The 25,171-nt window shown below is 39.9% G+C and overlaps 2 protein-coding genes across 2 annotated transcripts; both read right to left on the bottom strand.

The window, feature by feature from the left end:
* Positions 1-857: 857 nt before the first annotated feature.
* On the bottom strand, positions 858-24,603 carry LOC134818624 (sodium- and chloride-dependent GABA transporter 1-like). The gene is made up of 16 exons (XM_063828263.1): positions 24,402-24,603; positions 22,735-22,838; positions 21,603-21,706; positions 21,252-21,463; positions 20,966-21,138; positions 20,587-20,687; positions 19,624-19,710; positions 19,211-19,368; positions 12,871-13,019; positions 12,507-12,613; positions 11,627-11,791; positions 10,915-11,053; positions 8,048-8,151; positions 7,742-7,867; positions 2,654-2,763; positions 858-1,175 (listed from the first exon to the last, which is right to left on the bottom strand). Exons 2-16 carry the CDS (start codon positions 22,758-22,760, stop codon positions 1,077-1,079), a joined length of 1,860 nt encoding a protein of 619 aa, XP_063684333.1. The 5' UTR covers positions 22,761-22,838; positions 24,402-24,603; the 3' UTR covers positions 858-1,076.
* Positions 23,155-24,027, bottom strand: LOC134818065 (uncharacterized). Its single transcript, XM_063827478.1, has one exon. It carries the CDS (start codon positions 24,025-24,027, stop codon positions 23,155-23,157), a length of 873 nt encoding a protein of 290 aa, XP_063683548.1.
* Positions 24,604-25,171: the final 568 nt, after the last annotated feature.

Raw genomic sequence — 25,171 nt, 5'->3', positions numbered from 1 at the left:
TAATAAGTTCTAGTAATGTATAAGATCAAAGAATATTGAAAGTAACATTTTTGTTAGCTACGATCCCGGTCCCAATCCCGGTCTTATTCCCGGTCCCGGTCTTATTCCCGATCCCGGCTTAATCCCGGTCCCGGCAATTTTTTCCAGTCCCGGTCCCGGCCAAAAAAGCGGTTCTGGTCGATCCTTGGTGCTAATTGTTGATCACCTGTCATTGATCTGATTTGTCATAAATTCTTACGCTTCTTTTCACTTTATGTATTGCTTTAATGCCAGCTGTAATACATATATCTAAGCGAGCAAAATGAATGATTTATACACTTTTCGTTCTGGCACTTTTTGATGTGGAACTGTTCAATGTTCATTTTCCGATCTCGTTTGCAGGGTGGCCCAGAAATAACTGCCCACAGATTGGGCGACATCTGTCCGACAGCAACAACTGTCCGACAGCCGAATTAGGGATTTTGGACAGATGTCGCTGTCGGACAGGAGTCCTTTTTGGCGAAATCAGTCCGAATTTTTGTAATCTCGGATCCCATTCGTATCACATACCCTATAAGTGATCCATTGAGATCTGATCCATCGATACGTGATTGACTATTTGAGGAGACAGGATCGTGCTCCCTCCCTCCCTCCCTCCCTACCTCCCTCCCTCCCTCCCTCCCTCCCTCCCTCCCTCCCTCCCTCCCTCCCTCCCTTCCTCCCTCCCTCCCTCCCTCCCTCCCTCCCTCCCTCCCTCCCTCCCTCCCTCCCTCCCTCCCTCCCTCTCTCCCTCTCTCTCTCAATTCTAGTTAGATTTGATGAGATTTCAAACATGTTCAAAAAATTCCAAATTATCTTTAAAAATAATATAAACCGTTAATGTATGAATTTCATTTACAAAGCGGAAATGTGAGGAATCGAATACGAATACCATATTATCATCCAGTTTTTCAAAAGCGTACAATACTTTTTAGCCCTTTAAAATGAACAGTTACGAAATTTTCTCAGTTTTTTAAAAGAAGCGTATTAAATTAAATTTGAAAAAAACACTAGAATTTAGTTAGATAACTATTAGTATCAAACTGTTATCCAATTATTTAATAATCCCGACCGACAAAGACGTAAGGTTTATTTAGTCGTGCTGTAAACACCCAGTCCAGTCTCCCAACCAGCCCTTCTTCAACCTCCCCGTCTGCCTGGAGAGATATTCAATATTAGCAGGTTACATCTGGTTACTAGGTTACTGTCTGGTAACTAGGTTACCAACCAGCCCTTCTTCAACCTCCCAGTCTGCCTGGAGAGATATTTAATATTAGCAGGTTACATCTGGTTACTAGGTTACTGTCTGGTTACTAGGTTACCTGGTTACCAACCAGCCCTTCCTCAACCTCCCCGTCTGCCTGGAGAGATATTTAATATTAGCAGGTTACATCTGGTTACTTGGTTACTATCTGGTTACTAGGTTACTATCTGGTTACTAGGTTACCAACCAGTCCTTCCTCAACCTCCCCGTCTGCCTGGAGAGATATTTAATATAAGCAGGTTACATCTGGTTACTAGGTTACTATCTGGTTATTAGGTTACCAACCAGCCCTTCCTCAACCTCCTCGTATGCCTGGAGAGATATTAAATATAAGCAGGTTACATCTGGTTACTAGGTTACTATCTGGTTACTAGGTTACCAACCAGCCCTTCCTCAACCTCCTCGTATGCCTGGAGAGATATTTAATATAACTATAAGCAGGTTACATCTGGTTACTAGGTTACTATCTGGTTACTAGGTTACCAACCAGCCCTTCCTCAACCTCCTCGTATGCCTGGTAAGATATTTAATATAACTATAAGCAGGTTACAGATCTGGTTTGACGCATGATTATCGTCCAAATTTCGTCGAAGTAGCACGCACCGGGTAAGTCCATTAGCAATCGAAGCACTTAATCATTTGGCAAAAAGTTAACTTTATCCGTCAAATTTAGTCAAAAATGTAAAATTTCGGCCCTGGAAATTTCATCTTCAAAAACCGAAAATTGGACAGAGATTGGGATAATATGATTTTGCAATTTTTTTCGGGATTTCGACTACCAGTGCCTCAATTTGGTTTCATACCGTCATCAATTAACTAACTAATTCGTTTCTGGGCAGAAATTTCATCCAATCTGTCAAATTTGGGTTCAGAAAATTTAATATTTGAAAATGGGACAGACTTTTGAAAATACAACTTTTCGTTTTGTTAAGCTTATTGCTGTGGGCTTTCTCCGACCGAAATTAAACTTCCAGCACGTCATTCGTGCTATATTAAAGTCACTATTGTGACGGTACATTAGAACTGTGCCATCTTTAGTTGACTTAATAATTGGATGATGATGAAAAAGTCAGCCAAAACTGTAAATATGAAAGTTTAATTTTCATATTCAAAAACCGAAAATGGGACAGAGATTGGGACACCGACAATATGATTTTGCAATTTCATTCGGAAAACAAAATTAACATTTCCAGCCGTCCAACAGTACATGAGTAATTTAGTGTGTTACCACGGTTACATACGCTGTACAAAATGTAAACAGTAGGGGCTCTTTTAGTTTTTTAACCCTTTGGGTTTTGTGAAATGTTAGAACTTCAAAACATGCAACAATAACTTAATTTAGTCAAAGTAAGCTCAGTTTTTACTCATTACTTCTGAAGGGTTGCTCAGGATCCTTGGATATATGAAGAGGAGTACTGAGAAGAAGACAACAATTCCAAATACAACTTGTCCCAAAGCTAGCTGTTCTCCGCTGTACACTCCTGTAATTTAGTGTGTTACCATGGTTACTGTACTATTTGTCAAGTATCTTATCAAGATATTATACACTACTCGTCAACAGGCAACGTTAAATATCTTATTCTAAAATTTCCAATAAGCGTCTTCGTATAGATCTCCCTAGCAACGCTTATTATTCTCACTTGGTAACCAGTCTTGTAGTGAACAGTAACTATGGTAACCAGTCTTATATTCTCACTTGGTAACCAGTCTTGTAGTGAACAGTAACTATGGTAACCAGTCTTATATTCTCACTTGGTAACCAGTCTTATAGTGAACAGTAACTATGGTAACCAGTCTTATATTCTCACTTGGTAACCAGTCTTGTAGTGAACAGTAACTATGGTAACCAGTCTTATATTCTCACTTGGTAACCAGTCTTATAGTGAACAGTAACTATGGTAACCAGTCTTATATTCTCACTTGGTAACCAGTCTTGTAGTGAACAGTAACTATGGTAACCAGTCTTATATTCTCACTTGGTAACCAGTCTTGTAGTGAACAGTAACTATGGTAACCAGTCTTATATTCTCACTTGGTAACCAGTCTTGTAGTGAACAGTAACTATGGTAACCAGTCTTATATTCTCACTTGGTAACCAGTCTTATAGTGAACAGTAACTATGGTAACCAGTCTTATATTCTCACTTGGTAACCAGTCTTGTAGTGAACAGTAACTATGGTAACCAGTCTTATATTCTCACTTGGTAACCAGTCTTATAGTGAACAGTAACTATGGTAACCAGTCTTATATTCTCACTTGGTAACCAGTCTTGTAGTGAACAGTAACTATGGTAACCAGTCTTATATTCTCACTTGGTAACCAGTCTTGTAGTGAACAGTAACTATGGTAACCAGTCTTATATTCTCACTTGGTAACCAGTCTTGTAGTGAACAGTAACTATGGTAACCAGTCTTATATTCTCACTTGGTAACCAGTCTTGTAGTGAACAGTAACTATGGTAACCAGTCTTATATTCTCACTTGGTAACCAGTCTTGTAGTGAACAGTAACTATGGTAACCAGTCTTATATTCTCACTTGGTAACCAGTCTTGTAGTGAACAGTAACTATGGTAACCAGTCTTATATTCTCACTTGGTAACCAGTCTTGTAGTGAACAGTAACTATGGTAACCAGTCTTATATTCTCACTTGGTAACCAGTCTTGTAGTGAACAGTAACTATGGTAACCAGTCTTATATTCTCACTTGGTAACCAGTCTTGTAGTGAACAGTAACTATGGTAACCAGTCTTATATTCTCACTTGGTAACCAGTCTTGTAGTGAACAGTAACTATGGTAACCAGTCTTATATTCTCACTTGGTAACCAGTCTTGTAGTGAACAGTAACTATGGTAACCAGTCTTATATTCTCACTTGGTAACCAGTCTTGTAGTGAACAGTAACTATGGTAACCAGTCTTATATTCTCACTTGGTAACCAGTCTTGTAGTGAACAGTAACTATGGTAACCAGTTTTATATTCTCACTTGGTAACCAGTCTTGTAGTGAACAGTAACTATGGTAACCAGTCTTATATTCTCACTTGGTAACCAGTCTTGTAGTGAACAGTAACTATGGTAACCAGTCTTATATTCTCACTTGGTAACCAGTCTTGTAGTGAACAGTAACTATGGTAACCAGTCTTATATTCTCACTTGGTAACCAGTCTTGTAGTGAACAGTAACTATGGTAACCAGTCTTATATTCTCACTTGGTAACCAGTCTTGTAGTGAACAGTAACTATGGTAACCAGTCTTATATTCTCACTTGGTAACCAGTCTTGTAGTGAACAGTAACTATGGTAACCAGTCTTATATTCTCACTTGGTAACCAGTCTTGTAGTGAACAGTAACTATGGTAACCAGTCTTATATTCTCACTTGGTAACCAGTCTTGTAGTGAACAGTAACTATGGTATCCAGTTTTATATTCTCACTTGGTAACCAGTCTTGTAGTGAACAGTAACTATGGTAACCAGTCTTATATTCTCACTTGGTAACCAGTCTTGTAGTGAACAGTAACTATGGTAACCAGTCTTATATTCTCACTTGGTAACCAGTCTTGTAGTGAACAGTAACTATGGTAACCAGTCTTATATTCTCACTTGGTAACCAGTCTTGTAGTGAAAAGTAACTATGGTAACCAGTCTTATATTCTCACTTGGTAACCAGTCTTGTAGTGAACAGTAACTATGGTAACCAGTCTTATATTCTCACTTGGTAACCAGTCTTGTAGTGAACAGTAACTATGGTAACCAGTCTTATATTCTCACTTGGTAACCAGTCTTGTAGTGAACAGTAACTATGGTAACCAGTCTTATATTCTCACTTGGTAACCAGTCTTCTAGTGAACAGTAACTATGGTAACCAGTCTTATATTCTCACTTGGTAACCAGTCTTGTAGTGAACAGTAACTATGGTAACCAGTCTTATATTCTCACTTGGTAACCAGTCTTGTAGTGAAAAGTAACTATGGTAACCAGTCTTATATTCTCACTTGGTAACCAGTCTTGTAGTGAACAGTAACTATGGTAACCAGTCTTATATTCTCACTTGGTAACCAGTCTTGTAGTGAACAGTAACTATGGTAACCAGTCTTATATTCTCACTTGGTAACCAGTCTTCTAGTGAACAGTAACTATGGTAACCAGTCTTATATTCTCACTTGGTAACCAGTCTTGTAGTGAACAGTAACTATGGTAACCAGTCTTATATTCTCACTTGGTAACCAGTCTTGTAGTGAAAAGTAACTATGGTAACCAGTCTTATATTCTCACTTGGTAACCAGTCTTGTAGTGAACAGTAACTATGGTAACCAGTCTTATATTCTCACTTGGTAACCAGTCTTGTAATGAACAGTAACTATGGTAACCAGTCTTATATTCTCACTTGGTAACCAGTCTTGTAGTGAAAAGTAACTATGGTAACCAGTCTTATATTCTCACTTGGTAACCAGTCTTGTAGTGAAAAGTAACTATGGTAACCAGTCTTATATTCTCACTTGGTAACCAGTCTTGTAGTGAACAGTAACTATGGTAACCAGTTTTATATTCTCACTTGGTAACCAGTCTTGTAGTGAAAAGTAACTATGGTAACCAGTCTTATATTCTCACTTGGTAACCAGTCTTGTAGTGAACAGTAACTATGGTATCCAGTTTTATATTCTCACTTGGTAACCAGTCTTGTAGTGAACAGTAACTATGGTAACCAGTCTTATATTCTCACTTGGTAACCAGTCTTGTAGTGAACAGTAACTATGGTAACCAGTCTTATATTCTCACTTGGTAACCAGTCTTGTAGTGAACAGTAACTATGGTAACCAGTCTTATATTCTCACTTGGTAACCAGTCTTGTAGTGAAAAGTAACTATGGTAACCAGTCTTATATTCTCACTTGGTAACCAGTCTTGTAGTGAACAGTAACTATGGTAACCAGTCTTATATTCTCACTTGGTAACCAGTCTTGTAGTGAACAGTAACTATGGTAACCAGTTTTATATTCTCACTTGGTAACCAGTCTTGTAGTGAACAGTAACTATGGTAACCAGTCTTATATTCTCACTTGGTAACCAGTCTTCTAGTGAACAGTAACTATGGTAACCAGTCTTATATTCTCACTTGGTAACCAGTCTTGTAGTGAACAGTAACTATGGTAACCAGTCTTATATTCTCACTTGGTAACCAGTCTTGTAGTGAACAGTAACTATGGTAACCAGTCTTATATTCTCACTTGGTAACCAGTCTTGTAGTGAACAGTAACTATGGTAACCAGTCTTATATTCTCACTTGGTAACCAGTCTTGTAGTGAACAGTAACTATGGTAACCAGTCTTATATTCTCACTTGGTAACCAGTCTTATAGTGAACAGTAACTATGGTAACCAGTCTTATATTCTCACTTGGTAACCAGTCTTCTAGTGAACAGTAACTATGGTAACCAGTCTTATATTCTCACTTGGTAACCAGTCTTGTAGTGAACAGTAACTATGGTAACCAGTCTTATATTCTCACTTGGTAACCAGTCTTGTAGTGAACAGTAACTATGGTAACCAGTCTTATATTCTCACTTGGTAACCAGTCTTGTAGTGAACAGTAACTATGGTAACCAGTCTTATATTCTCACTTGGTAACCAGTCTTGTAGTGAAAAGTAACTATGGTAACCAGTCTTATATTCTCACTTGGTAACCAGTCTTGTAGTGAACAGTAACTATGGTAACCAGTCTTATATTCTCACTTGGTAACCAGTCTTGTAGTGAACAGTAACTATGGTAACCAGTCTTATATTCTCACTTGGTAACCAGTCTTGTAGTGAACAGTAACTATGGTAACCAGTCTTATATTCTCACTTGGTAACCAGTCTTGTAGTGAACAGTAACTATGGTAACCAGTCTTATATTCTCACTTGGTAACCAGTCTTGTAGTGAACAGTAACTATGGTAACCAGTCTTATATTCTCACTTGGTAACCAGTCTTGTAGTGAACAGTAACTATGGTAACCAGTCTTATATTCTCACTTGGTAACCAGTCTTGTAGTGAACAGTAACTATGGTAACCAGTCTTATATTCTCACTTGGTAACCAGTCTTGTAGTGAACAGTAACTATGGTAACCAGTCTTATATTCTCACTTGGTAACCAGTCTTGTAGTGAACAGTAACTATGGTAACCAGTCTTATATTCTCACTTGGTAACCAGTCTTGTAGTGAAAAGTAACTATGGTAACCAGTCTTATATTCTCACTTGGTAACCAGTCTTGTAGTGAACAGTAACTATGGTAACCAGTTTTATATTCTCACTTGGTAACCAGTCTTGTAGTGAACAGTAACTATGGTAACCAGTCTTATATTCTCACTTGGTAACCAGTCTTGTAGTGAACAGTAACTATGGTAACCAGTCTTATATTCTCACTTCGTAACTAATCTTATATATTCTCAGACTCAGAGCGCTGATATAGTTTTAAAATAAACCTTTCCCGAAGAACGCATCCCCGATGTTCGCACAGAGAAGAACCAAGAGACAGCCGGGAACCACGTACTTTATACAGAACCCGAACATAACGGACACTTTAGCTGGGCTCATGAAGGAGTCAAATTCTGAAATAATTTAGCATGTTACCATGGTTACTGTAATTTAGCGTTTATATAGATTTCCTCGTAGTGACCTAAATTTCGACGTCAACAATTTTCTCATTCTCAAAGAATAAATAAACAATTCAGAGACTCATTCTACCAGAATTAATTTTGTTACCATGGTTACTGCACATTCTACCATACCAGAATTGAAGGTGTTCGGAGCCCAGCGGTAAGATGGGGAACTATTAATCATTTTCCTGAGATTATCTGCTCCGTGCCAGCCAATCAGCGTCCAGAACGAGTTCCTGAAGAGTGGGTATAACCATGGTAACTATCGAACATGCTATTGTTAGTACAAACACACAGAACGAGTTCCTGAAGAGTGGGTATAACCATGGTAACTATCGAACATGCTATTGTTAGTACAAACACACAGAACGAGTTCCTGAAGAGTGGGTATAACCATGGTAACATCAAACATGCTATTGTTAGTACAAACACACAGAACGAGTTCCTGAAGAGTGGGTATAACCATGGTAACTATCAAACATGCTATTGTTAGTACAAACACACAGAACGAGTTCCTGAAGAGTGGGTATAACCATGGTAACTATCAAACATGCTATTGTTAGTACAAACACACAGAACGAGTTCCTGAAGAGTGGGTTTAACCATGGTAACTATCAAACATGCTATTGTTAGTACAAACACACAGAACGAGTTCCTGAAGAGTGGGTATAACCATGGTAACTATCAAACATGATATTGTTAGTACAAACACACAGAACGAGTTCCTGAAGAGTGGGTATAACCATGGTAACTATCAAACATGCTATTGTTAGTACAAACACACAGAACGAGTTCCTGAAGAGTGGGTATAACCATGGTAACTATCAAACATGCTATTGTTAGTACAAACACACAGAACGAGTTCCTGAAGAGTGGGTATAACCATGGTAACTATCGAACATGCTATTGTTAGTACAAACACACAGAACGAGTTCCTGAAGAGTGGGTATAACCATGGTAACTATCAAACATGCTATTGTTAGTACAAACACACAGAACGAGTTCCTGAAGAGTGGGTATAACCATGGTAACTATCGAACATGCTATTGTTAGTACAAACACACAGAACGAGTTCCTGAAGAGTGGGTATAACCATGGTAACTATCAAACATGCTATTGTTAGTACAAACACACAGAACGAGTTCCTGAAGAGTGCGTATAACCATGGTAACTATCAAACATGCTATTGTTAGTACAAACACACAGAACGAGTTCCTGAAGAGTGCGTATAACCATGGTAACCTACCATTGTTGCTATTGTTACTTCGTTACTATCTGGTTACTATAGCTCTATAGTAAAGTCAAATAAAAGGAGATTAACTTCTGAACAAGCTGATCGATTGGGAACCAGCTTTGTTTGCTGGTTAATGTTTACTCAAGAATTTATACATACAATAATATAAAATAGTCATATACCTAAATCTGCTAATAATATTAATAATATAAAATCAAAATAACTATAAGAATAATATACACCGCACGAAATTATGGACCTGAAAGTAAGATTAAATACTTCAGCTTAATTTCAAAAACAAACCAAAACAAGATTCTAGAAGACTGACACATGAGTCTTGTGTTGAAAGACGAATATGATTTAAAAGCTTATCAAAAAATTAAAATCTTAGCGAACCAAGAATTCATAAATCCAAACAAAACTCTGTCATTTCAAACAACAATTTTGTCAACACTAAACACTTTGCCTCCTTTGATGAAGTGTCTCTTATCTGGCTCCTCGTTCGATCTCTTCTTGAGTTCTAAAACAAGCTTTTGCTGTTGGGCACGTTCCTCTGGAGACCTATCTGGACCGATAAAGACTTTACCGAAAAGTTTCGAGCTGTAGTCAAAATCTGCCGCACGATTGTGGAGCTCGTCAAAGTCACCTTAACAAATGTATCAGCCACTTGTTTCTTATCCTTGGGTTTATTCAATACAATACAAAACAATACAATACAAACCAATTCTGCTAGCTTCTATTTTTCCAACAACACTTGACCGACCTTGTCACATAACAGCTCACCTTTTTCTTCTTTAAGACCAAATAACATCACATTCCGACTTCGGTCTCCTTCTGCAACAACATCCTTAATGACATTCTTCAAAATATTTCTATCCGGATCCAACGAACAAAGGACCTGCTGCTGAGGTTTTTGAATCCTGTACACTCCTGATAAGATAGTTTAGCGTGTTGCCATGGTAACTATTGTCCCCTGACTGTCAATTACGTCGAACTGATAGTTCTGATTATATTTCTCCATCTCATTAGTGTACAACAATTGTCTATTCTTAACTTTTAACGCTGCCTCAAGACTCCTAGACATGACTTTCCTGGAGATTTCTCGTTTACCATTGAAGCTCTGAACTGTATACTTGTTAACATGTTCTGCTTTAGCGAGCCTGAGAGTATCCCGGATCCATTCAGCTCCATCATCTCTCACTTCATCAAGCTTATAAGCCACGTATTTCTCAGATTTATACATCACACAACCACGGCACCGGTTAAACAAGCAAGTCTTATCAACGTAATGATAAGTAACTGATAAGCGAGCAACAACGTATTGAAAAGTGTAATTACTGAACTGAACATATTGAAAAGTGTAATTACTGAAGTGAACGTATTGTAAAGTGTAATTACTGAACTGAAAATTGAAAAGTGTAATTACTGAACTGAAGCTAACAGTTACACGTTGTTTAGTGTCTCACCCGCATTGATTTCACTCTCTTATTGTTTACTATACTATAATTAGTAATTACTATTATTACTAATTACTAATTACTAATTACTAATTACTAATTACTAATTACTAATTACTAATTACTAATTACTGTAATTACTCTAGTAGCAGTGTAACTCTACTACTAGAGTTATTACAGTCCTGCCTGAATGAAATACTAACTTGTTGTCTTTACTTCTGTGTAATAAGAACTGGGTATAGTATAAATGGTACAAGACATCAGGAGTGTACAGTAACCATGGTAACATCTAGCCATTTAATCCTTACCTCTTAGTTTTTCTGACTTTGTTCTTGTCCATGAGAACATATGCAGCTGCAAAAGACCCAACAAGAATAGCGGCAGCTAAAGAGAAAGCGATCGTTACACTTTTTTCGGTTGAGTGCCCTTGCGCAGTCAATGAGAGACCTGAGTAGTAGTACAGTCGTTTCACGTGTTAGTTTCCCTGGTAACACGTGTTAGTTTCCATGGTAACACGTGTTAGTTTCCATGGTAACACGCGTTAGTTTCCATGGTAACACGTGTTAGTTTCCATGGTAACACGTGTTAGTTTCCATGGTAACACGTGTTAGTCTCCATGGTAACACGTGTTAGTTTCCCTGGTAACACGTGTTAGTTTCCATGGTAACATGTGTTAGTTTCCATGGTAACACGTGTTAGTTTCCATGGTAACACGTGTTAGTCTCCATGGTAACACGTGTTAGTCTCCATGGTAACACGTGTTAGTTTCCATGGTAACACGTGTTAGTCTCCATGGTAACACGTGTTAGTTTGGTAACACGTGTTAGTTTCCATGGTAACACGTGACAAATGTTACTTACTTAGTAGATCAGGGATAAAATATGTTTGAATTAAACATAAATTAAACTTTAATACGATAACACAGTTAGAACTAGTTTCGCAGTTTTTATTTATATAATTAGTTTTAGCTTGATTGGTGTAAAAGGCGCTACAAGGGTGCAGGCCCCCGTTAGTTCTAACCGACTATAGAGGGAACAAGGACACTCAGGAAACACCCCAAGTTGAATACCACAACTGCAGGAACTCCTACTCGGCGATATTGTCTGTCTATTTTGTAGATCCATCCCACTGCAACACTCTGTACAAACCCTAGATAGAACAAAACCCACCTCCTCATGTAGTGATCTGATAGAGGGGTCATAGAGGGGTTATAGAGGGGTCATAGAGGGGTCATAGAGGGGTTGTAGAGGGGTCATAGAGAGGTCATAGAGGGGTCATAGAGGGGTTGTAGAGGGGTTGTAGAGGGGTTATAGAGGGGTTATAGAGGGGTTGTAGAGGGGTTATAGAGGGGTCATAGAGGGGTCATAAAGGGGTTATAGAGGGGTCATAGAGGAGTCATTAGAGGGGTCATAGAGGGGTCATAAAGGGGTCATAGAGGGGTCATAGAGGGGTTGTAGAGGGGTCATAAAGGGGTCATAAAGGGGTTATAGAAGGGTCATAGCGGGGTTGTAGAGGTGTCATAACGGGGTTGTATAGGGGTCATAAAGGGGTCATAGAGGGGTTGTATACTGTAGAGGGGTTATAGAGGGGTTGTATACTGTAGAGTGTAGAGGGGTTATAGAGGGGTTGTATACTGTAGAGTGTAGAGGGGTTATAGAGGGGTTGTATACGGGTCATAGAGGGGTTGTATACTGTAGAGGGGTTATAGAGGGGTTGTATACTGTAGAGTGTAGAGGGGTTATAGAGGGGTTATATACGGGTCATAGAGGGGTTGTAGAGGGGTCATAGAACTGACAGTTTTATACCTGGTAAACAAATGAAGGTAGATATTAACGAGTGATTGACGGTACCATTTCATCTCTTTTCAGACAATCCTCTTGTAGCAAATATATAAAAGTACCTAGAATCTCCAGCCAGCTAGAACCACAGTCAAATGTAAAGGGTATTCCCAGCAGGAACCCAGCCATACACACGTAACATGCTATAGTGCTCCTTCCCAGCTCCAAACTAGGGGGATTAACAGGTTACTAGGTTACTAGGTTACTAGGTTACTAGGTTACTAGGTTACTGCGTTACTGGGTTACTAGGTTACTAGGTTATTAGGTTATTAGGTTACTAGGTTACTAGGTTACTAGGTTACTAGGTTACTAGGTTACTAAGTTACTAGGTTACTAGGTTACTAGGTTACTAGGTTACTAGGTTACTAGGTTACTAGGTTACTAGGTTACTAGGTTACTAGGCTACTAGGTTACTAGGTTATTCACCTGCTTGATATCCAGCTGTCCCTGATAACAGTGCAGAATCCCTCTATCAGAGAAAAGGACGTGGTCAGAGTTAGGATAGCGAGGGTTCCGTAGAACAGAGCTGACCAGAGGGTCGGGGCTGATAAGTGAGACAGCGCGTCTGCGTACACCTGGGGCAGTGACGTCATAATAGTGACGTCATACTATGCGCAATGACGTCACACTTACGTATATACTATACTTATAGTGACGTTAGACAAGTTTTAAAGAATGCAGTGAGACCATCATTATAACCCATTTATTTCTCTGATTGTTTTTTATTGAACGCTTCAACAAATCTATGTTTGACTAAAGCGGTTCAGTATTGTAACAAGCCTCCTCCTAAATTCAATTAGCATTAATTTTCAGAATCCTTTGTTTTAATTCACTCAATACAGTCTATTGAAACTTATAAACTGTAGAGAATGTAAGAGTAAGGTTCGGATTTCGTTTTCTTTGTGTTATATATTTTACCTCTTTGTGCTGATGATAGTAAGGAATATCACTATATGCTCCGATTCGCATGGGCAACACCTAATAGCTCTCTTAAAATAGAGTTCCACTTAATGTTATAGTTCCTTATATAATAAAGCTCTGCTTTAAAAACCTGAAATTGCTTCTTCTAACGCCGACACAGCTGGTTCCCGTCAGATTAAATAGAGGACATGCGAATGACAGGACGTAACACGTGTTAGTTTCCATGGTAACACGTGACAAATGTTACTTACTTAGTGACCATGAAAGTCACGTGTTCCGTATTTATTATTGAAGCGTAAGGTTATCTGTTACTGGGTTGCTAGGTTACTAGGTTATCGTCTTCCCTCATGATCCGATAATAGTTTTATAAACGACCGGAGCAGAGATAAAGATACCATTGTCACGTGTTACCATGGAAACTAACGTGTCGGGGATAAAGATTACCAAACGTGACCCAGCCTTGGTGTTACTGTTACGGGCTAAAGTAATTAATAGCTTATACTTCAAGAAGCTGCATCTGTATCAGCTTTAGTTCAATGTGTGTTTTGGCTAAGCCTGCTTTTAGTTAAACTTCCCCTGTGAAATTGCCGACCTTAACCCAGACTTTTGCACCTGGCAAAAACCTGTCGCAATACACAGAATGCGTGCAGGAATAAATCGTAACAAAACATGGGTCTATGCCGGTCTATGCAAAGCATTCACGCTTGAAAGTTTCCTTGGTAATACGTGTTAGTTTCCATGGTAACACGTGACAAATGTTAATTACAAATGATTCGGCAGATTCTCTTCCGCTGGAGACTTTCAAAGTTTGTATAAGGAGAGTTTGTACTCGCACAATGTTTTTCAGGGCTCCTTTTCAGGGCTCGTTACTAGTATAGCTCGTTATTAGTATAGCTCGTTACTAGTATAGCTCGTTATTAGAATAGCTCGTTACTGGGTTTATTGGCAGTTTCTTATATCCATACGTTCTTAACGGTATTGATAATCTTTTCTTCTGGTCAAACCATAACATAAAGAAGAAACCTTTAGATGTTTTTCTGATTAAGTTAAAGCTGGGTAAGCTGCCGCAAGCTTCATTGAATTCAGCATCGTTTGAGTAAAGTCTGCCAGTATAGCTTGTTACTAGTACTGAACTTTCTAAAATTAACAAGTCTAGCATCTCAACAGACCCTTGCACCTGCTGCTGTCAAAATATGTCGGATCAGGCTATGTCTAGATATGACTTACAGAATATTTTTTCCATCCACCTTTTTTTAAAAAGTGAAAGGTTTCGAAGGTTAATTCTTGTTATACTTGAAATTATATTTGAATATCGACCGAATTATTAGTTTATCAGTTTGTTAAATGCAAATCCTTTGTTGTTGTATATGTCCCTCGGTTAATCTAAATGTATATTGTAATCTAATGATCCTCATCTTTTTATCAGACAGCCAGATGATCCTAAAGACAGTTACAGAGCCTCCAGAGCTGCAGTTTAACAGTGTATTTGACAGTGTTTACGGAGCAGTGTGCTGCTTGTGTTTTACAGTAGGAATAGTGGGGAACATCACCAGCTACCTCTACTTCAGATCCAAGAAGAGGGACATCTCCAACACTGTCTACCAGTTCATCACACTGAACGACAGTATTATCAGTCTCACCGTGCTCCCTGTCGGTGTCTCCTTCCTCTCTGGCAGATCGCCAGGATTCCTCCTCGCTAGCCACGTGGGCTGCTCTACCTGGTTCTACGTGTGGGGGGTTTCTGTCAGACTCAGTATCTTCCTGGTGGTCTGCCTCTGTTCCTCTAGAACCTACTCCCTCATCCGACCTTTCACTACTCAGAAGATCTGGCCTATACACCTTCTCGTCACCTCCTACTTCCTCCTACAAGTTGGACAGTTAGCAGGGTTCCACGTGCTGCGCGGCACTGTGATAAAGTACGCACGTGACACCGCGCGATGCGAACTGTTACTGATGACGCAGCCACCAGATCCGCTGCCTGATGAGACCGTACTGTTGCTTCTGGAGATATGTATGATATTCACATATGTAGTTCCAGTGTTTGTGGTGCTTATCAGCTGTGTTCTCTCTGTGTTTGCTATCCTGCTGTACAAGAGAGGAGGAGGAGCCCAGAGAGCGCTCCGCCAGTCCCGACACAAAGCCACTGTCACAATCCTGCTGTTCGCTGTTCTTTACGGGGTGTGCAACGTGCCTATAGTCGTGAAGCTCATTATACAGACCTACACAGTGCACACTCGTGGTGATTACAATGATTTCTACGAGTTTGACACGTGGCCGTTCAGGTACTACCATAACGCTACCTGGACCTTGCTCCTGGCTGTGAACTCTGCTGTGAACCCTGTACTCTACTTGTGGAGGATGTGTGCTCTCAGGAGACACACAGTGGCTTATGTGAGGTGGCTGCTGTTCGGGGAGCCTGTTCGGAGGGTTTCTACTAGTCAGGGCACCGCTTTCTTTAATCAGAGGTTGATGTACACTCTGGAGAGTGAGGCTAATATTGTGGTTAGAAACACGACGTGTTGTGCTGTACCACGTGCAGCACCCTCTCAGAGTATTCAGCGAATTGACACGTGCAGCATCATCTCAGAGTATTCAGTGAATTGACACGTGCAGCATCATCTCAGAGTATTCAGTGAATTGACACGTGCAGCATCATCTCAGAGTATTCAGTGAATTTACACGTGCAGCATCATCTCAGAGTATTCAGTGAATTGACACGTGCAGCATCATCTCAGAGTATTCAGTGAATTGACACGTGCAGCATCATCTCAGAGTATTCAGTGAATTTACACGTGCAGCATCATCTCAGAGTATTCAGTGAATTGACACGTGCAGCATCATCTCAGAGTATTCAGTGAATTGACACGTGCAGCATCATCTCAGAGTATTCAGTGAATTGACACGTGCAGCATCATCTCAGAGTATGCAGGCGGCACTTTCTTAATAGGATACGTTGAAGATTTAATGTTATGAAACGATCAACGTCAAAGAGAATTTCATGAACCTAAGTAGTTTTTTGAAATACCTCCTCGATAACATCATGGCAGGTTACATTATGACTGTTAAAATATGGCGGGATGGCCCAAGCCAAACAAAACCGCCAATTTGAAACCACCATAATATTTACGAGTAAGATTAGCAATATTGATTAGAATTTACAATGCTCACGATCATTGTTAAAACGCTTTTTTGAAGTTTGCAATATGGTTTTGAAAACTTTTGGCAAATTAACAAATTTGTCGTTCGGTCAATATTATGTTGGTGACATCATATTTGAGATATTTTGCTTATTATTTAAGATATTGGCTGCAAGGTTTACTGAATGTTTATACTCTATGCGCAATTAGCGTCCAAGGAGGAGGCTAAAGTCGATATTAGGTCAGTTTTATATAAGTTGACACCTGGTTTGCTTTTCATTCTTTTGTCCAAATATTGAATAGATTTCATTCCCAAAAAAGAAGAAACTTTTGTTTGAATTCCCCTCCCTGTACTCATAATAACTCACCAGCTTTATAACTTGATACTTCCCTCCCAGTACTCATAATGACTCACCAGCTTTATAACTTGATACTCCCCCTCCCTGTACTCATAATGACTCACCAGCTTTATAACTTGATACTCCCCTCCCAGTACTCATAATGACTCACCAGCTTTATAACTTGATACTCCCCTCCCAGTACTCATAATGACTCAACAGCTTTATAACTTGATACTCCCCCTCCCAGTACTCATAATGACTCACCAGCTTTATAACTTGATACTCCCCCTCCCAGTACTCATAATGACTCACCAGCTTTATAACTTGATACTCCCCTCCCAGTAGTCATAATGACTCACCAGCTTTATAACTTGATACTCCCCTCCCAGTACTCATAATGACTCACCAGCTTTATAACTTGATACGGTATATTATTGATAAAACCTAACTTTTGTCCCTCCGAAACTGGGCCGATACGGTATATTACCCACTCTATGCGTTTACCGGGGAACCAACCCCCCCCCCCGCTAGTAACTCCAACAATGATCATCAGATGATGATAGGATAATGGCCGTGAACAATTAGCTTTGTTATATTACAACTGTAAGCTCCCTGAACAATGTTTCAATATAACAATGTTACTGCATAATAAGTTATAATGATAAGTTATGATTTATAATGCTTGGTTACTAGGTTACATAACTCGCTCAGTTACTATGGAAACAGACTCGCTTGGCTGGTTCAATTGTACCTCCCTATCGCAACACAACTCACTAATGCACGTGATAAAATCAGAGACTGGAACACCTGAGAATCACAACAACAAAACAATTGTTACTATAAATACGTTCACAAAGTTATCTCACAACTGCTGCACGAATAGGGAATATTGCACGTGAGCCTGAGCCTGTTACCATAGTAACGTGAGCCTGATAGTTAATAACAGCTGTCAAGTGGGGGACAGTGCACGGCCAGCTGTAAAGAGTGAAAGCTAAGATATTCATACTTTATAACGATTAGTAAGTCGCTAAGTAGTGAGATATTGTTGACTTGTTAAGCTGCTATAATAGTGCTAAGTATTGAGATATTGTTGACTTGTTACTATGGAAACAGACTCGCTATAATAGTGGCTACTCTCACAACTCTTGTATTAAATGGACGACTTCTCCCGTCCTCTAGACCTGCTGTACGGACTCACAGCACTAACTTGCTGTTTAGTTGGTTTCCCTGGCAACTGCTTTGCAGCAAGACACTTCTACTTGAAGAAGAGGGACGGTGTTCAACTGAACCACCTGCTGATATCCCTGAACGATGGGTTGGTGTGTTTTATAGTGTTTCCCACTGCAGTGTCCTACTTAACACACAGAGACGCAGGGTTGCTAGCTTTCTCTCCTGTCTGCTACACCTGGGCAACTCTCTACTTCGTTACCATGAGAACGGCTGTCTTCCTCACTATGGTCCTCAGTATCACCAGGACCCTCTCCCTGATGTTTCCCTTCAGACCACCCTCTAAGAGGGCACCTCTTGTTGCGTTTAGTGTGTTTGTAACGTTTCTAGCTGCTCAGCTAGTGGTTACACAGTGGTGGGGTTCAGAGCAGAGCATAGCACTTACTTAGTGGGATGCGTGTGGAGTGGTAACCATAGTGACCCAGCACTCCGCTCTAAAGCCCTCTATCTGGAAGTCTCTATGATCCTGACTTATGTGCTGCCAGTTGTGTTTGTAACTGTTGGCTGTGTAATCTCTACATCAGTGCTGCTCAGCTGCAGTAGTGTTGCTGGAAACGTTACCCACCACAGGAAACGCAGAGCTAACAGGACAATCGTTATCTTCACTGCTATCTACCTTGTCTTCACACACTGTCTCTGTCATATTACAAACTGTGGGTGTCCACTCTGACTGGAGAGTTAACCTCCTTCAGTTCGATTATTCAAACCCTCCTTACTTGTTCTACTTTAAGAACTATGTTACCGTTATCAGCACTACTCTTAACTCTGCTATTAACCCTATAGTGTACTTGTGGAGGTTCTCTGACTATGGAAACAGACTCAGTTACTATGGAAACAGACTCAGTTACTATGGAAACAGACTCAGTTACTATGGTAACAGACTCAGTTACTATGGTAACAGACTCGGAGCCTCAAGACAGAGACTCAGCCAGATACTGACTCGAACTGTATCTATCTAAATAGAAATATCACCTAGCTACAAGTTCCTTATTCTTACAGGAGCAATCATCCATGAAACATTTCCGGTCTGAGTGGCTGCAAAGAAGATAATATATCAAGTATCATGATCAATATAAATAATATCCACGCAGCCTGTTACCATAGTAACGCAGCCTAGCTAGTGACTACAGTTGCTCTCACCTTGAAGAGGAGGTGTATTCCATTAGAATCAAATATCTGATCACAAGGAACAAGATCCTGCATCTTGCACGTGTGAGCCTTGTGTCCCAGCACCAGGTAAATAACAGCTCCTCCCAGCACAGACACCACTAGATCCACCAGACAGATTATATTCTTATCTGAGTGTAGTTACTAGGTTACTAGTGTAGTTACTAGGTTACTAGTGTAGTTAACTAGTAACTACACTATAACCAGACAGATTATATTCTTATCTGAGCGGTGATATTGAGATAAACGTCAACGTTTAGAGTTTGTTGAATTATTCGGACAGAAAATGAGATTTATTTTTGAGTGATGTAGATATCATTTTCTTGAACAACGGCAGTAGAATCCACATTTTAAAATAGATACTGTCCCATTTTGTTTTAACTAACCTATAGCTATATTCTGAGAGCGGGGGTTGAAGGAGGCGTAAGACGTCATTACTCCTAAACACACTGTCAGAGTGTACAACACCTGACCTGAAACAGTACATTAGTAACCTAGTAACATAGTAACCTAGTAACATAGTAACCCAGTAACCCAGTAGTAACCTAGTAACATATTAACCTAGTAACCTAGTAACCTAGTAACCTAGTAACCCAGTGACCTAGTAACCTAGTAACCTAGTAACCTAGTAACCTAGTAACCTAGTAACCTAGTAACCCAGTAACCCAGTAACCCAGTAACCCAGTAACCCAGTAACCCAGTAACCTAGTAACCCAGTAACCTAGTAACTTAGTAACCCAGTAACACAGTAACCTAGTATCCTAGTTACCTAGTAACCCAGTAACCCAGTAACCTAGTAACCCGGTAAACTAGTAACCTAGTAACCTAGTAACCTAGTAACCTAGTAACCTAATAACCCAGTAACCCAGTAACCTAGTAACCTAGTAACCTAGTAACTTAGTAACCTAGTAACCTAGTAGCATAGTAACCCAGTAACCTAGTAACCCAGTAACCCAGTAGTAACCTAGTAACATATTAACCTAGTAACCTAGTAACCTAGTAACCTAGTAACCTAGTAACCCAGTAACCTAGTAACCCAGTAACCTAGTAACCCAGTAACCCAGTAGTAACCTAGTAACATATTAACCTAGTAACCTAGTAACCTAGTAACCTAGTAACCCAGTAACCTAGTGACCTAGTAACCTAGTAACCTAGTAACCTAGTAACCTAGTAACCTAGTAACCTAGTAACCCAGTAACCTAGTAACCTAGTAACCCAGTAACCTAGTAACCTAGTAACCTAGTAACCTAGTAACCCAGTAACCTAGTAACCCAGTAACCTAGTAACCTAGTAACCTAGTAACCCAATAACCTAGTAACCTAGTAACCTAGTAACAGTGCTCCACTTACTAGTGGCATCGGACCAGACATCAGTATTAGCTAGCTTTGTTGAGTTCCACTGAACCAAGTATTTCTCAAATCCGTCAACGGCTCCGTCTAGGAAAACTGCCCTGTGTGAAATTTTCTTCTTTAGTGGGCTGGGTCTACGCAGCAAATAATTGAAAATAGGTGGTTAAATATATATATATATATATGTATATATGCTCGATCAGTTCCATAGTATTAATTTAAAAGTAATCTATATAAAGCTAAAGCTATAAGAACTGTTACTAACCTAACAGTAACTCCTATAAGAACTGCTACTGGTAAAGCTATAAGAACTGTTACTAACCTAACAGTAACTCCAATAAGAACTGCTACTGGTAAAGCTATAAGAACTGTTACTAACCTAACAGTAACTCCAATAAGAACTGCTACTGGTAAAGGCGCCAGTATCTTCACCACAGCCCCAATACTCCGGAGTGACCGGAAAACACAGAAGAAGACGAGAAACCAGCAGATTATCACAGCAAGAAGTACTCTTCCACTTACAACCATGCTGCTGTCTGATATTGTAGTGTTCTGAAGTGTTAGTGGGCTGGGTTACCTAGTAACCTAGTTACCTAGTAACCTAGTTACCTAGTAACCTAGTAACCTAGTAACCTAGTAGTGATCTTGATAACAAATAAGATTACCTTGAGAACGTAATCAGTGATAAAGTTGTCCACCCCTTCATCTTGCCACGGCACCTTGTTGTTGATCGGATCGAAACTTTTAACAAAGTAAATCCCACTCCAGCCGAGCACTATAACATTGTAGACGGCTACAATAAACCCTCCAATAACAGTGGCTACTCCTACTCCCCGTAATCTGGGATTCAGGTTCCCAAACGCTTCAACTGCTCCTCCTACACATGTTAGGTTTATCAGAGCGGAGAGTAGGGTTACTATGGTTACTATGGTAACTCTGGTTACAACACAATCAAACTGCTCTCATCACTGAATGTTCATTATCTCCTTAGAAATAGATATAACTTTGATATTTACCTTGAAACATTTGACCTATAGTTAGCTCCACGGTTAAAAGTGGCATCCCTATCAAAACCAAAGCCAAAACGTACGGTATCAGGAAGGTAAATCCACCGTGTTTACTGAAATATAGCGTTATTTTCCGGAGGGGGGGGGGGGGGGGGGGGTTGTACCTGAATTCCCAAAAATTTGGGCGACAAAAAATTTGAGCGGGCCTCTCGCCCAAATTTTTTGCAGACCAAATTAATTGCATAAATCTTTTCCGTCTGCTAAATTTTTTGCTAACCAAACTTTTGGCATTTGGCCTGTGGCCCTGAAATCTATAGAAAGATGGCTTTTTCTTCATATCCAAGTGAAATAATATTTGAAATTTGAGTTTTCTAATCTGTCATTCATGGCTTGACCAAGTAAAAAGGCTTATATTTTAAATGAATAGAAATAACTGGAATAGCTAACAGCTACTAATAAAACAAATGGCTAGAGTTACGGATAGCTAGAGATTTAAACAAGATCTGCAAATGGATTATCATCCACCGTAAAGTCTGATCTACAAGCATCAGTTATACCCGACTTCTCAAAGCCTTTCCTTATGTCATCTGGCCTCCCTTTTAAATATACAAAAAGTTCGTTGATCCAACGAGCGTGTACTTCACGGATCACTGTCAAGCGGGTATCAATTTTCACATTGTCTGATGAAACTCCTCCATTGAGCTGACACACTATGTTTTTCGCGTACCAATCTTCGTACTTATTGCGCATGAATTTCTTAGCCAGTTCATTGATAGATATGTCCAGGGGCTGTAGATGATGTGGGGAAGAAGGATTTTCTCAAAGAACTGGACACTGGTCAGGGTATTAGAAAGCAAAATGACTGGAATAATAAGGAATAATAATGAACTAAGGCAAATAACTTACTGAAATTTTAGTGGAAAATCGTTCATTTTTCGAAGAATTTGTGCCCAAATTTTCGGTCGCCCAAATGAGTTCAAATTTTCTGCCCAAATTTTTCGGGCTCAAATAAATTGTGCTCAATATAATGGCACACAAATTTTTGGGATTTAAGGTATATTATTTTAACCAGCGATTCATTCACCCCTGAATATTATTACATATTAGGTATTGTTACCATGGCATCCAGTTAGTTACTTACTTAACCAGATAAGGAAATTTCCACATGTTAGGTAGACTACAGGAAGCAGCTACAGAAGCGAACCAGAATGTAAGTTTACCAGCCCACCTATCCCGACTTTTCACCTGGGAAACAGTTGCTAGGTTACAGTTGCTAGGTTACACCTGGGAAGAGAATGTAAGTTTACCAGCCCACCTATCCCGACTTTTCACCTGGGAAACAGTTGCTAGGTTACAGTTGCTAGGTTACACCTGGGAAGAGAATGTAAGTTTACCAGCCTACCTATCCCGACTTTTCACCTGGGAAGAGAGCGAAATGTAAAAAGAAATAACTCTACTCATGTGTAAATGTAGTAACTGAAATTTATTAACTTATTATTGTAACATCTGGTCAAGTGTAACTTTATTGCTGATTAAGAAAGCAAAGATTAAGAAAGCAAAGTTAACTCACGTGAACAACAGATGGCAGCTCAAGAGGAGGTAGATTCTCAATAACCGGCAGATTCTCCAGTGAGAATGGGGACCTAGCGGGGGAAGGGGGCTCTGGTGAAGGAGTACTCATTTTAGGAGGAGGGGGAGGGGGAGTAGGAGGGGGAGTAGGAGGGGGAGTAGCTGGTTTAGGGGGAGGAGTAGCTGGTTTAGGGGGAGGGCTAGCTGGTTTAGGGGGAGGGCTAGCTGGTTTAGGGGGAGGAGTAGCTGGTTTAGGGGGAGGAGTAGCTGGTTTAGGGGGAGGGCTAGCTGGTTTAGGGGGAGGGCTAGCTGGTTTAGGGGGAGGGCTAGCTGGTTTAGGAGGGGGAGTAGCTGGTTTAGGGGGAGGGCTAGCTGGTTTAGGGGGAGGCGGTGTGGGGGTCCGGGTTTTTGGGGGAGGTGGTGTAGGGGTCCTTGGTTTCACTGGAGGCGGTGTAACCGGCTTTGGAGGCGGTGGAGTTGGTTTCGGAGGTGGTGGAGTTGAGGGTTTTGGAGGCGGTGTAGTTGAGGGTTTTGGTGTTACTTGAGTTTCCTGGTCCACAAGACACGGTGCAGTCGATGTTGCGGGAGCACTTGTTCTACTACTGCTCGAGCTACTACTACTGCTGCTGCTGGAGCTACTACTACTACTACTGCTGCTGCTGTTGCTCGAAGATTCTTCTGCGCTTGTCTTTTCGGTCTTTGTCCGGGAGCTTTTAGACCTTGAACTTTTAGATCTAGAACTTTTAGATCTAGAACTTTTAGACCTTGAACTTTTAGACCTTGAACTTTTAGATCTAGAACTTTTAGATCTAGATGTTTTCTCCTCGCTGCTGGAACTACTAGAACTGTCAGAAGAACTGCCCATGAAACACCCGTATTTTCACAGAGCGTATTTACAGAGCAAACGTAGACAATATTCAAATGTACAGGAAAGAAAACCGTGTGTTTACAGTTGTTGCCATGGTAACAATGTTTACACATCAAGATAGTTAGATGAGAGAGTGTAAGCTAAAAGATAATTACGTTTTTATCTTATACTTTTAGCAAAATGTTCCCTGGAGTCTGCAGACTTCATGGACAGTGGACACGTGGACACCCTGCATGAGCTGTGTCGGTGTTACCATGGCAACAGAAAGTTGTTTCGGTAATAATCATGTGATGATCCAACTATATTCCTAATGGGTACAGTTTAGGGTTAGTATAACAGATAGGGTAGGCAACTATATAATTTGTCCTAACCTAGAAGATGATGGACACGTGTTTTTTTATATCCAACAGCGGGCGTTGTTTCAAGCTTCACAGTTTCCACCATTCATAGCATCGATTTCGGACTTGAGTTGCAAATTTACCAGAAAATCCTGTTGCTAAACAGGGCAAAATTACTGGTTAGAACACAGTAGGGTGACTCACAAAAAACCGCTATCAAAAAATGTTTCAGCTTATTGTTCCATGTAAACTACACTGTTACTATGGTTACTATGTTCCATGTAAACGATCAAAATGCAGGCACTCACCACGAATGTGAGTGTACGCATCTATTACAGCTATACTACTATTACATAATTACAAGGACAGATTCGCAAAATAGGCTAAGTTTCTACTCGGAACACAATATTATAACAACAAGCGAAAATCCGGCCTAAATATAAAAAACAAATTCAGCATTCGTATTACATATTAAACGAATTGATGAACAGTTAACGAAAAGTTAATCGCTTAATCATATTATATATGTTAATCGCTTAATATCATAGACGCAGATTAAAAACTGTGTATCTCATGAATCAATCCAGACAAGGAGTCGCCAAGAATTTCTGTTGCCATGGTAACACATCAAATGTAGATTGCAAAATGATAATTGAGAGTTAATCTGTGAGTGTGACCGATCAAACGATCAATCTAGCTCAAACTATTTGCAAAAAGAGGTGCTCACCATGAATTAGTCAACTGTATTTAAACTGACTGTAATACAAATTGTAGGGGAGCAGTACTCTAGAGCGGGGGTCTCT

The sequence above is a fragment of the Bolinopsis microptera genome, chromosome 7 (assembly GCF_026151205.1).
Source record: "Bolinopsis microptera isolate Bmic1 chromosome 7, MBARI_Bmic_1.0, whole genome shotgun sequence".
Taxonomy (NCBI): Eukaryota; Metazoa; Ctenophora; class Tentaculata; order Lobata; family Bolinopsidae; genus Bolinopsis; species Bolinopsis microptera.
This window is presented reverse-complemented; position numbering and strand designations above follow the sequence as displayed.

Bases quoted from the DNA above. Each gene is read 5' to 3' on its own strand.
- LOC134818624 (XM_063828263.1), bottom strand. From the start codon at position 22,760: ATGTGGAAATTTCCTTATCTGGTTAA. The intron at 21,707-22,734 runs GTAAGTAACTAA...GCTATATTTCAG, and splicing joins AAATTTCCTTATCTGGTTAA to TAAACACGGTGGATTTACCT. The intron at 7,868-8,047 runs GTATGGTAGAAT...AAATTATTTCAG, and splicing joins TCCGAACACCTTCAATTCTG to AATTTGACTCCTTCATGAGC.
- LOC134818065 (XM_063827478.1), bottom strand. From the start codon at position 24,027: ATGGGCAGTTCTTCTGACAGTTCTAGTAGTTCCAGCAGCGAGGAGAAA.